Here is a 14,023-nt window from a genome sequence, read left to right as displayed (position 1 = left end):
CAAGTTAATTTATTTTTAATATGTTTAAAATTTGCTTAGACCTTAGCGTTCCCATTATCAAACAATGAAAAAAAATATATATATATATGTATGTATAAAAAATATATATGGGTCTAATATTTTTTAATAGTCTAATATTTTTTGATGCTCTACAACATATTCCAATCCCATAAAAATCGATTAGGGTCAGTTCCGAGCGTTCCCTTGTTAGATTAATTATTAAGATTTGAGTCGCTTACAATCTAATCCTTCTTCCTTACTTATCTTCCTTCTCTATCTTACTTGCTCTAAATATCACCATGCAAAAAAAATTGTGAACGTTCGATATATCGAATTTAATTTCGCTGCTTTCTATTTATATCGTAATTTATATTTACTTATAATTATTATATTAATATTTAATTATTAATAATTAAGATAACTTATTTATATATAAAATTATATCAGATTCGCTTTTTAATTTTGAATAAAAATATTCATTCGACGATTCGGAATGGAGAATTTACTTTATACGAGTGAGAAATCAGTCGAGTCCAAGTGACTCGGTGATCACTCTATTTTTCAATCAAAATTTCATTCCAAGAAATTTAGAAAACATGTATTGAAATTTGATTTGTCAAGCAACATAATAATAATTGAAGTATCTCATGATTATGCTTCGTCTTATAGCCAAAATATTAAATCTCCTTAAAGAAAATTCAGCCTAGGCCACCGTTGGATCCACGGAATGTGTTAACGTTCTGCAATGATTACCTACTTTAAAAAATGATGGAAGGAGGACACACTACAGTGAGACCACTTGAAACCTTTCTCGGTGTGTCTAAGATCGCTCATGATATATCCGTCTTCCCAACGACACTTTTCAGCACCCGGTCCACCTAAGTAACTGGGCGGAGGTGAACCGTCGTGAACGGCACCCAACCTACGATTAATAGAACATACGCAATATTAATTTCGTCTAAAATATTCCACTTACGACGTAAGTGTTAGTAGAATTGGAAATGTTGAGTAAAGATGAACTCGAAGTGAGAGATCGGTACATTATGTGTGACGCTGGTAGCAAGCGTTAAGTAAAATTAGCGGAAAAAAATTCTAGGCACTTACAAATGACCCACTTCGTGGGCAGCGACGATGATGCCGCTAAATCCGCCGGTATCTTCGATGATAGCGACCGAATTGACCTTTTCGAGACGTTTATTCACGACGCATGCTCCACCGACGTACGCGAATCCTGTGCAAACAAAGATCCTCAGCACATCTCGCATTTACCTTCCTAGTATTCGTACATTAAATAGAGCGCTGATTCGTTATTACCGAGGCTGTCGGCATCGAACAAGCTGTTTCGTTAAATTAGTAACCTGTATAGCGATATGCCGAAGCGCATTTACACCATGAATTCACACTGAGAGAAATCCCATTGAAGTTGCAATCACCTTCTGGTTTTAATTTACAAAACAGTAGTAGTAATATATATGTAAGGTCATTATCGCTATCACTATGAATAGTAACTCTAATAGGAACAATTATTCCCTCAAATATATATTTTTTTTACTTATGCGATTATAGTTGCACACACCAAACATTTTTCTCTCAGCATAATTATTCTTGACGATGAACTTTCAATCGCACGTACGATCGATTTTATCAATTGCACTTCTCACACTCTGTTTGCGTTCAGAATGTAAATGCGCCTGTTGTTAATTTACCACTGATATTATTATATTTTGTTATTATTAGACGTGAAGTCGCATGAATTTAATCTTCCATTTACCGCATCGGGGGCTCCATTAAAGTTCTCGTCTGTTTATGAAGAAGCAAACTGCACGCAAGAATATTTTAATTGAATAATATACCATATTAATAGTATAATTTACTAAATTTGCGTAACTGGGATATATTTATGCTAAAGCCAAAATTTACACGTGACAGCAATAAACGAATAATCTGATCAGATATATTTTTTAACCGAACGAAATACAAATTTATTATACGTATAAGAAAATATCAAAGAGTAAAAAATGTCTTTATTGACATATGTGTTTTCGTTGTTGCAATTTAGACTACTCGTTATTTCTAATATTAGTAAAGGAAAAATTTTATCGTGAGTAGTAACTATTGTGTAACACATAATACTATTGTGTATGAGCGTCTATGATAACAGCAGAAAGAAATTTCGTTGCATTTCAGATAACGATGGGCAGTTGTAACCGTGATAATCGCGTTGTATTGCTTGCAATCATTTGCGAAAGAGCTATTACACAAATAAATATATGTAATAATAAATAAATCTATTCAAGCCAACTGCAAATTATAATAATTTACGTAACTTTGTAATTCTAATTAAAATTTTTTTATCATTGATATATTAATATCTATATATAATTTAATTAATCTCTCAAATTTTTTATTTAGCATTAGAACAATGCATACTTTGTAGGAAAGATGAATTCAATTTTGGAATTTGATTTCACGTGTGTTTCAAAGCCATTGAAAAAATCCATATTACTTGGAAAAAATTAGTTCTGTGTAGTTTCTTTGCTCTCTAAATTATCCGTACTTTTTTGAAATTTCTTTGACATTTTAAATATATCCCATAAGTATAAGAATTCTTTTTGGAGTGAACGACGACGTAAATTGTATTGAGTTTTGATTGTTCTTGTACATGGAAAAAACAATTTCGTTGTACTGAATTTGTTGATACTTAAGAACCAGACAAAAATTTGTTGTAGGAAAAATTTCTATATGAGGTTCCTACTAGTAGCACATTTCATTGGCGTGACATTGGCTCAACGTTGGCCAATGAAGTATGCTACTAGGATATTCAGTCAGTTGTTCTCAGTCTCAACCGAGTCTTAATGCAGTTAAATATTCACATGAATATTCTTAATCGCGGTAACAGAGATATTACTTCTTGTCGCTAAGTTTCATTTGGTTCCTATTCTGTTGCAGGAACTAAGTTATTTTTTCCGCATATGCATGCATTGTAGCATATATAATAATGTCAGAATGTTCGAGTATTTGAGCAAGTTTATATATGTACCAGATCCCACGGAAAATTTTGTCATTTTTTCTTATTTTTTAGATGAAAGAAAACGTGTTTAATTGCACAATCATCATTACACATGAAAAAAGACTCCATTACATGCGACCTTCTGCCATCGTACAATGAGATCATGGATATCTTTCCTATAAAATTGTGGTGACTTAGGCGCAAAATATGTAGATAGTGTATCTTCCAGAGACTTTCGGTTATTGACGTCTTGTTGTCGCATGACGTTTGCCACATTCCAAAATAGATATACAAATGATAATCTCTTGGAGAGATGTCAGGGGAATATGTTGGGTGAGAACTTTCCAGTCATCATCTAAACTCAACAATCTAAAACCTCACTATGGTATATCCTAGCTGGGCCAGATTATTAGTACTTTTCGGTTCATGAATTTATATTTTCCGGCATTTTCCGCGTGTGTGTCGACAAGATTAATGAACTTTTGACAAGATTAATGAACCTTCATGTATTTTAACTAAAATCAAAATGAGGAGTTTACTCTTAAAGTGTTTCATACGTCGAGAATTTCATACAGTCATACAGAAAGATGTATAGAAAATTATGCGAAAACAGACGTGGACTTAACGGACTCGACTACGGTAAACCGAAGATCAACGGTATATTAATTCGCACGAGTAAATGTTAGGACAATTAATCATCGATAGTCGGCATGCATCCGGCATTAATACATCGTCTGATGGTTAATGAGAGAGTTAGCTGAGATATCAGATACCGTAAAATAATAAATTTCGAGACGTTTGCATGGCGAGTCGGCCGATTAACGGATTAGGATTCCCCTTCCCTTCCCTCCCTTTATTGTTATTCTGATTTGATATCAAACGACGACAGGAGATGTCTTTTGACGTACTTAGAGTTGGTGTGATTTCAAAGACTTACCAAGCCACGATCCATGACAGTAATGCAGCCGAAAAGATAACAAGAGTCGTGAATCATTCAGAAAAGATACGAAACAAAGAGCGCAGGCAATGTAGAGAGAATAAAATAAAAAAAAAAAAAACGAGAAAGGAAATAGAAACAAGGAAAGAGAGATAGAGAGACAAGACGGAGTTAAATTTTGTAGGAATTTTGGGCAACGTGTATCTTTTTCTCGCCACGACAGTTTAGGCTACGAAGTGTGTTATCGATCTTTGAGAACGATTTCGGCGTATATAAGACTGTGAAATAACAGTATGTACATAATTGCGAAGATAGCAACAGTCATGTAGATACAGTGGCGGATTATAATGAAAACATAAAATGGGACGTATTTTCAGGATATCGATATCGGAAATTCGGCAAATTTGCAAGTCAACCGTCTACCAACGATAATTTGGATTTTCATTATAATTTTTACCACAATTCGAAGAGCACAAACACGCTTTTTGATCCGCCACTGTGAGGATATTGAAACCTAGCACACATGTACAACAGACGTAAACACACAAAGAAGTAAAAGATTGAAGCAACTGTGCAAGGGAACAGCAGAGTCCGAGAGAGGCAATTGCTTTTACGGATTGCGAGTCGTCAACGCATTCTCATTACGAGTTGTAATCTGTGTGACGCGTGCGACGCAAGAAATCATTTCACCGTAGAGAAGAAAGAACACGAGGCGTTAGAAGAGATTATATTGAAAGGCACATAAAATAAAGTGCACATAAGAGAACAGGCTCGCTTCGAGTGATTTCAATTAATTAATTTCAACATTACGAATTATGGAAAAGAATAGAATATGACGCGAATGTAAGTCTAACATATTCGTTCTGATTCCTCGAGTCTCGCGAATTTTACGGCAAGCTCTTCCGTCGCATGGAAGAAAAATTGTTCATTAAAGATCTCGTCTGATTTGCTCGACCGACAAGCTTCTCTTCACTTAATCCACTATCGTATCGACTTGCGATCGGAGATCTAGAAATTGAAACATGGCAAGGCGGTGCGCATGTGCGTGACTTAAAAAAAATTGGGGAAGCTAGAAAACCAGATTTGCCTTTCTGCTGAATCCGAAAGAACGTACCTGCGGTTCCTCTATTGCACACGTCATTCGCGTATTGCCTCCTGCACATATCTAATCTGCAATGCAACAACAAAAATTCTCTTTATCATGTTAAATCATATTCAGTATACGATCCGACTTGGTCACGGGACAGACAGACAGACAGAAACGATGGAATTCCGTCGTTCGGATTAATCCTTTTACGAATATAGGACAACAACAAAAACAGGTAAGAATAAATATGCGTGAAATCGCTGAGTCGTAATGACCGACTCGAACTAGTCCGAAACAATTTCTAAGCAGCTCACTGGGTGTCTAAGGAATCACAAAACATTAATAATATAAAAATCTTCTCAAAGGGGATAATAACCGCTATACAAAAAAGAAAAAGAAAAAAAGGAAATGTATAACACTACCCTGCATCTTAATATAAATTCAAGCGATGTCCTTACAGTGACCGACTGCGCCGATCCATTTCTTCGTAGTCATTCCGGAAATAACTTCGTTGTTCCTAATTTGCAAGAAAAATTCGCACGTGATGGAGAGAAACGACTTGAATCGAAAGTTATTTCTGAGATTGGTGTGAAAAGCTATTTCAAAGATGTCAGACAATTTTAAATCAACCAGAAAAACGTGCATGTCTGTGTGTATAATAGAAAGCAGACACCCGCGAAGCGAACGTCACAAATCAGATATTGAAAGCGGTATAACTTCGTTGAGAAATAAAATTTTGATGCCGTAAACACGCGAACATGATCGTTGCCGTAACGGCAAAATTTCAACATGTGAGACGCTTTCGCGTCGGAACTTGAACATATCGAAATTATATCGGTTTCAAGCTTTATCGCAAATTCTTTTCGCAAAATAAAGGAACTCTTTTTTCCGAAGGCAGTTTCGAAAAGTCACGTATTGCGGAAGCATATGTGTGTCGCGCGTGTATGTGGTACTTGTTTGTAAATATACACGTGAATTCCACATGTGAAGATTCTCTCTCTTGCTACTATTTAGGATGTTTCACTTAACTTGAACATTTTGAATATTTCTTAAACTAAGCAAAATAGAAAGAAATGTTCCCTGTTTTTTCTCGAGATATTTTACTTTTCATTCTGATATTTTTCAGTACAAGATATGAAATGAAGAAATTCTCATGAAGAATTCATTTTTTGATAATATCGTCTTAACACTTTTGTACGTAGAATGACAAGTGGAATTGTTCGCTGTAAGCAAACATAAAAGAATCTTAAAAAAATTCATTGCATTTTTCAAATGCATCGATACACCAATATATAGTAATTAATATTAGTAACTGATTTTTGTTATATTATGAAGAAAAGTATTTTAGTAATGTTATAGAAAAGTGAATACTTTTCATATTATATTTCATATTTTGTGCTGAAAAATATCAGAATAAAAAAAAAATATTTGGAAAAGTATTAATTTTTCGATAATTTCACCCTACTTTTACACGAAGAGTGAATAAAGAAATAGATCTATGTTAACAAAAATTATACGATTCTATTTAAAAAAATGAAGTTGACTTTGAAATGACCTTAAATTATTAACTATGCAACGAAGTTAAGGTCAGTACTTTATACCCCTCAAGACCTTACAACATTTGTTTGAAACGTTTCTTCCTATTTTGCTTAATTTAAGAAATATTCAAGGTGCTCAACTAGGTGGGATACCCTGCATAAAATGTCCGACATGAGGCGTGCCAAAATGTATACAACATGTATACAATAAATTAAACTGAAAAATAGGATCAATATCATTTGGTAAAATATTACGTGAAATTTCGAGTTATTAACGAAAATAGACGAATCAGCACGCGCAATGTAGTGGATGCATCGCCATTTCCGTTAATAATATTCCGTACTATTTTCCGTTAATAATTCGAAATTTTATGTAGTATTTTACAAAACGATATCGCTTCTATTTCTTAATTTGGTCTATTGTGTACGTTTTACATGGTTTAGTACGCTTTGCGTCTGACATCCTTATGGTAATATAACTTACTAAAGAAACACCGGGAACTCGAACTCTCCGATTTAAATGAACTTTTGTGGGCGTGTGGAGTAACTCAAAATATAAATAATACTTATACTTATTCCCGTATGGAAAATAATTACGGAAAATACTGGCATACTATTGAAGAACTATTGTTCATCAACAATATACCCGTATAGGTTGCCTTTTAAAGATATAGTTTTTGATTTCAAATTCAAAAAGGCGCTTTCACATTTTCGCACTTTTGATATAACTCAAACTACAAGAGATAGAGAAAAATGTTTATAATGAAAGTTCAATGTTAAATCAACGTGATTACAAAGTGACAGAAATTTAAAAGAATTCTTCTAAAATATTTTCTTAGAAAAAAATTTTTTTCCAATTTCTTTCTTAAATATTTCGGAAATGATATGGTAAAGATTATTGAAATTTCCGTTGTGCATCGTTAGTTCCATTAATTCTTGTATCATGTATACATTACAGGTTTATCTTTCAATAAAATAAAATAAAATAAAATAAAATAAAATAAATAATTTAAATAAAAATCTTTAAAGGGCGATAGGATACGAATGAAACATACCGTGTATTATTTATATCTTGACTCCTTCTACATACTCATAAAAGTTTACTCAAATCAAAGAGTTCGGGTTCTCCTTTCGCGGCAGTTATTACAATCGTGAATAAATTGAGCCCTTATCACTGGACAAACGACGGTACTACCATATCGTTCGATCGACTTGGTTCACTTCACTTCACAAGCCACATGAATCTCGGAGAGATTCATTTAGCTACACAGATATGTTGTGCATGTGGTAGTACCGTCGTTTGTCAAGTAGTGGCTTACAATTTTACTTATAATTGTGTAACACTGATTCGCGGTGTTTCTTTATTAGTTATATTAATATAATTTTATGAATTTTGCACCTTGTGTGCGGGTCATACGATCGGTGATATATTCCATGTTTGCAGATCTGCTGGATGCGTTTCCACGTATAAGATCGAATTGCCGTGATCAGTGCGATCAACCGGCGTAACAACAACGATGCAAATGGCCGTGAAGCGCGCGTTATTAATTGGTAAGATTGGTGAGATTAGTGAAACCATATTAACCCATTGTAACCCGTTCATTCGCTCCTCATTCGAGTGTGCGTAAAAAGCTCTGGTGAATTGCAAATGCATTGTCTCTTGCGTGAACGGGCAATTACAAGTCTCTCAGTTCCATTGGTCGCCCCTTGTGTATCATATAGGATCATGCAAGAAAGATATCCTTACTTCTTCATTCTTTCTAATGTATATTACTACGGAGCAATTGAATTGCGAGTTGCTTGCACGTCACGCGTCACAAATGCCGATTCTCATGTATTGTTCTAGAAAGGAATATCTTCCTCGAGACTTGAACTCCCTTAACAACGCTGTACCTGTTAGACTATGTTACCATTACTATTCCGTCAATACCGTCAATTATATACAAGCTAGCGCGGATGCTACAATAAAAAAAATATAGTTTATATAAATATAAGTAATAAAAAAGGTAACAATATAAAGAAGCGTGATCTATGTAATAAACCATACCGGCAGTTCCCTTAGTGCAGCGGCCGCCTTTCCTACGACGGCACATATCATACCTGTTTTGCGGGATAAAAATCGAGAGTATGAAATCATCAGAATAGATCATAATGTTTATAATAAGTGGTATTAGTTGTAACACAAGAAGAAGAAACGGTGCGGTCACGATCTTTATAAATAAAATCATACTTTTTGCAAAAAAACGAACGGAACTTCCCGATTTAGCTAATATAAAAAAGAATATTTTCCTGTATTTATTATGTGAGATTTAAGCTTTGTGACTTCCGACTCATGTGACTTCCAGATCCAGTCTCCCCTACGCGAAATTGAATTGTATTGAGATTCATCACTACAATATTAAGAAGATGCCAAAATCGACGACGAACGTGATAATCATCGATGTACAGATCCTCAAAACGTTATTACATAAACACTGACACAATTACGCAATTCTTTTTGTATTTTTTTATACACAGAAAAAAGTACTAGATTCAAGTAAATAATTACTCCAATACTCCTTAACAAATACTTTTATCTGGATCAAATAATATTTACTCGATCCAAGCAAAATATATATTTACTCGATCCAAATAAAATGTTGCTAAAAAGTATTGGAGTAATTATTTACTTGAATTTGGTACTTTTTTCTGTGCACATATAGATTTAATATAAATGTAAGTGCAATATAAGTGCGAATGCAACGAATATCTGCTACTCCATTTTACCATATATCTAACGGAAAATTAAACTAAAATATATAAAAATTTTTTTATAAACCTTTCGTACTTTTTATCGTTAGGATAGAAAAATCGGTTCGATTCTATTTGTTGAAATATTAAATGGTAAATTTAGATTATCAGAAAATTGTGTCATTATATGCCGCGCGGGCACTCCCGCGACTCATTAAAGTCGCGCACGTTTCTTTGTAGATCGGACACTCTTACTTTGTAACGGCAACGGCGATGTCGTATACAGGAAGTCTCCTCTCCCGGAAAAGATATTTGCCCATGTCAGTCAGAGCGGCTGCCGAGTCGATTGCGTCTCTTCCCACGCGATTCCTTTCTAAGTAAGGCGTTGCGTCCCGTCCCTGAGTATAACGCGATTTTAGTTTACACAAGATATCTCATTGCTACCGCATTTCCTGTCGGCTGCCAATTTTTTTTCTTTTGCCCTGACGTATACTTTCTTTAGGAGATTATGACTTCCTCATGCTTCGAGAGAAGGTCTTATGTAGAAATGCTAATAATATTGATGATAGCAACAAAATTACCAATTGTTAAATATAAGATGGCCTATACTCTATATAGTTTTATATAATATTATATACAACTATAAAACTAATCCTTTCTGATTTATCGAAAGATCTACGCAGTCGAAGAAAAATTAATAACAGTTCATTATCCCGTTAAAATGCACGCTGAGCGAAAATTATAGCTAAAATATTAGACAAAACTTAAGAAACATCCTACATAGACTAAGAAAACGATTATTAAATATCTACTTATCCTATATAAACTAAGAAAATCCTATATAGACTAAGAAAATGATTATTAAATATCTACTTATCCTCATATAAGTTGGTCAAACATTCGTTAAAATGGGAAACCTTCTTGTAACATAAATGATTTGAAACACTTGGAAATATATAATATATCGCTAATCCGATATATCCCATACTAACACTCGCTTAACGAGAATAAAATACTCGGAGTCGAAATTTAGGTCGAAAATTTACAAAAAAAAGAACGAATATACCGATGCATCACAATCGAAAACAATTACATGTTTATCTCTTACCCGTGAAATGATTATTCCTGCTATACTGATACGTATTTTTGGACCCTTCAGTAATTTGTACCTGAGATCCACTCCGTTCCAAAAGGACACGAAATATCTCTTTATCTGCACGTTATCGCCGCCGTGCAATCTGGAACAAGAAAATCGCGTTCGTTCAACTAAGTATGTGCTAAGAATGATAAATGTTATGGCGAAATTACATATAACGAGAAAAATTGCGAATGCTAACAATGCTAATGCAAACACTAATAATTTGCATCACAAAGAACAACCTATAACCATTACGGTATAACCATTACGGGAGAAAGCGTTAGAAGAGGTAAGAGAAACGTGAAAATAATATCACATATGATAGAAAGCCTAGAAAAAAATGTGAATGTTTAATATAGTAAAAATAATAAAATCAAAAATTATTTTTATCAGTTTGAGATACTATCTTTATATGATATATCTACGTGTTACACATATTATAGTCCGCTCACCTGTACCCATCGTAATCTACGATACAAAGGATTTCCGGGTAAATGACGTATGGTGCTTCGCGCCTCGACCTATTATTGGTAGAACGCTTGATTCTATATCTCTTGGCTAAGTGATCGGGTTCCATGAGCGCTGAAATATTTGTATCGCGTAAGAGAGTGCATAGTTTTACCCGTCACCCCACATATCGTATTGTTCCGACATATATAGTGCACACTCACAAAAATCGCTGTACTCGTCACCGACTGGTCGATCCACCTTTTTGAAAACAATGTGGTGACTCGTGCGTTTCAAGTCCTCGCTTTCAGTGAGATTGGGCAGTAATGTGGGTTCCCGAAGAGCCGGCGCTTTATTCACGACCTCTTGCAGAACCCGTTCTGGCAGTGGCCGAATAACTAATTCTGAACCAATAGTTCCATCCTGAAGAGAAAAGCGTCGCACTTTTTTAACGGAACCAGAGTCAAATTTTAAACCGACAAATGTACTCTTGAAATTTCTTGGAATGGATTCGCTTAAAATAAACGAAAAGTGGCGGATTTTCGCTCAAAATGACAGTGAAATATCGCCACTCGAAATCGCAAAAGTGAACGTTTCACTTGAGCTCAGAGTGGATTCTAATTCAGTACGAGTGAATGTTTCAATGGATTCGAGTGAATTTATTCTCGTGACAGTGGAATACATCGAACTCACTCAGAGTCATAGATATAAATAGAGAAGCGGTATTGATTTCGATATATCGAAAGTCGCCATCTTTTTTGTACAGTAATAGAGCAAAGAATGAGGAAGTAAGGGACGGAAGATGAGTAAGGAAGAAACCCTGGTACGATTTGTCGATTTTTGCCCGATGTCCGACTTTCGGGTCGACAATATCATTGGCAAATCGGCTGTCGATTATTCGGTCGCGACGCGATGTCGGCTCAGACAAGTCTTGTCTGGGCACCGGAAGTGCCATCCGCGAAAAGCAACACGTCGCGTTCAGACTTAGCCAGCGGGCACACTGGAGGTATCGCCCACAAAAAACCACTGTCCAATATTGACTTAAACACGGTTAGCCAACTCAACGACAGTGTCGTATCGACATTGGCACGTAACGTTGGGATGATCTTATCATTTGGATATTATGCCAATACTGGGCTGAGAATCAAAAACCGGTTGGGGACCGATACTGCTCCAATTTTAAAACCGTGCATAGGCTGTACCATTTAAGTTAACAAAACGAATTTAAAAAAAAGCTGAAACACGTGTTCCATGATTTTGAGAGGCGATCAAAGTGGCATTATTAGTTTTTTAATGCGTGGGCGTTTTCAAAGCCATTTCAAAGTCAACTTTGTTTTTCAAATGGAAACCTATATTTTTTATTATGGAATCTTATTCTACGTAAAAAAATAAACTTTTATTTGAAAAATATTTTCATACGATTTCTATTTTTTAAGATATTTAGAGAAATAACTGCAAAGTTATTGGTTCTTCAATAACTTTTTACTCGAATTCTATCAACTTTATAGAAAAATAGTAAGAGACAAGAATTGTTTATTTTATTCTCATAGAGCTCTGAGAATTTATTCAGAACTCTTTATTAATTTTTTAGTATTGCATTCTCTTATGTTGGTAAAAGTTCATTTGTTTTGATTTCTGAAAGTTTATTCACTCGCAAATACAAACCGCAAACTGGACCATATCGTGATATTTATTATCTTCGACACGAATCCTATAAATTTCCATGGAAGTCGGAACGTAGCGCGTTCTTCGTTCTTTTCACCTTATTTTAATCCGATCAGGTAAACATTACTGTGCTGCAAAGAATTTGTGTCGGAGATGGTAAATACCACAACAACTGTTCAATATCTCTTGAATAATTCGGTAGTCCTCTCGGATATTGTATATAATACTATCGCACTGAAACCCGTGCATTATCAAAAATCACTTGTAATATTGCACTATAACATCCGTGTAGAGGCTCCTAATGACCATATTTAGTTGGCAAATAATTCATCAAATTTTAATACTTATTACCAAATTCTTTTTCCACGTATTTTTCGAATGAAATTTCACTTCAAGACATTTAGAGAGTAATTATACGACGTGAAATCGATCATCACTTTAAGAACTTTTGATTTCGCGTCGAAAACTTTACTTTACGATTTAATAAAATTCGGAAAATTCGGTGGTTTTCGGCTATTCTCCAACATATGCGTGTTTGTGTGATCAAAATATCGCATAATAATAATAATGATAATGACAATAGACGTTATATAATTATTGACACTGTAATTGACACTGTAATGTGTTAATTGACACTGTAATTATCAGACTGCTCGCGTATTTGTAAATCTTGACTCGTATCGCACTTTAACCACACGCTGATCTACATTGGGATATATGAATTATGCATATCAGGTTGAGACGCGCGTTAAACCGAACGTTTCTATCGCAGGTTCCGAACAAGGTTTCGTAGCGTTGCGAATTATTTGAACGCGCGCGTATTTCCGACACAGACACGATCGAGCTGTGATTTGCGGTTTGAACGGTGCACCGGTCAAATCGAAGTAGGGGGAGTGAAAGCGAAAGGTCAGGATACACGGGGTCACTCAGAACAATGCTTTTATCGTGCGTTATATAACCAAGCTATGTTATGCGCGAAACCGTATAGACAACATTATGATTTCGCATTAGTTAAAATTTTAACGAGGACTCCCACACGACGACATCCAGTTAGAGTTACGCGCGATTGATCTTATCGTTACTCGATCGAATCCTTGCGCAAATAGATGAAAAGTCTCACGAGTCTCCAAGTGATTCATTTTCGCAACTTCTATGGGGTGGAACGCGCATTGTGATACTTACATATTCATTTGCGTAGTGTTTATATCATTTCGCGATTGTATTCACAAGTAATATTTCGTTGGCGAAATTTGCGTAAATGCGTGTGTAATTTTTAAGAAGGCTGTAAGGTCCAATAGTATTTTCAATAGTTGCATTAAAACGCCACTCTAAATTGAGTATTTATCGAGCAAAATTACGCTCCTGCATATTCATTTCACTATTTAAATACTAAATGTTAATTTGAAATGCAGAGTTGAGGTAAATATATATATACATTTCATATTTGTTATATTGAATATATATATATATA

At 34.8% G+C, this 14,023-nt stretch overlaps 1 protein-coding gene across 5 annotated transcripts in view; it reads right to left on the bottom strand.

Annotated features, from left to right (window-relative positions):
- Nucleotides 1-14,023, bottom strand: part of LOC106746575 (venom metalloproteinase 3) — a 62,051-nt gene that overhangs the window by 6,082 nt on the left and 41,946 nt on the right. For all 5 annotated transcript variants that reach the window (XM_014623307.1, XM_014623309.1, XM_014623310.1 and 2 more), the window contains exons 7-13: nucleotides 11,112-11,310; nucleotides 10,893-11,022; nucleotides 10,411-10,540; nucleotides 9,558-9,700; nucleotides 5,062-5,117; nucleotides 1,105-1,231; nucleotides 758-922 (exon numbers count right to left, since the gene is read on the bottom strand). In XM_014623307.1, coding sequence (XP_014478793.1) covers nucleotides 758-922; nucleotides 1,105-1,231; nucleotides 5,062-5,117; nucleotides 9,558-9,700; nucleotides 10,411-10,540; nucleotides 10,893-11,022; nucleotides 11,112-11,310 — 950 coding nt within the window. The remainder of the gene's footprint in view (nucleotides 1-757; nucleotides 923-1,104; nucleotides 1,232-5,061; nucleotides 5,118-9,557; nucleotides 9,701-10,410; nucleotides 10,541-10,892; nucleotides 11,023-11,111; nucleotides 11,311-14,023) is intronic.

Source organism: Dinoponera quadriceps, unplaced genomic scaffold (genome assembly GCF_001313825.1).
Source record: "Dinoponera quadriceps isolate SergipeBrazil2010 unplaced genomic scaffold, ASM131382v1 scaffold1573, whole genome shotgun sequence".
NCBI lineage: Eukaryota > Metazoa > Arthropoda > Insecta > Hymenoptera > Formicidae > Dinoponera > Dinoponera quadriceps.
This window is presented reverse-complemented; position numbering and strand designations above follow the sequence as displayed.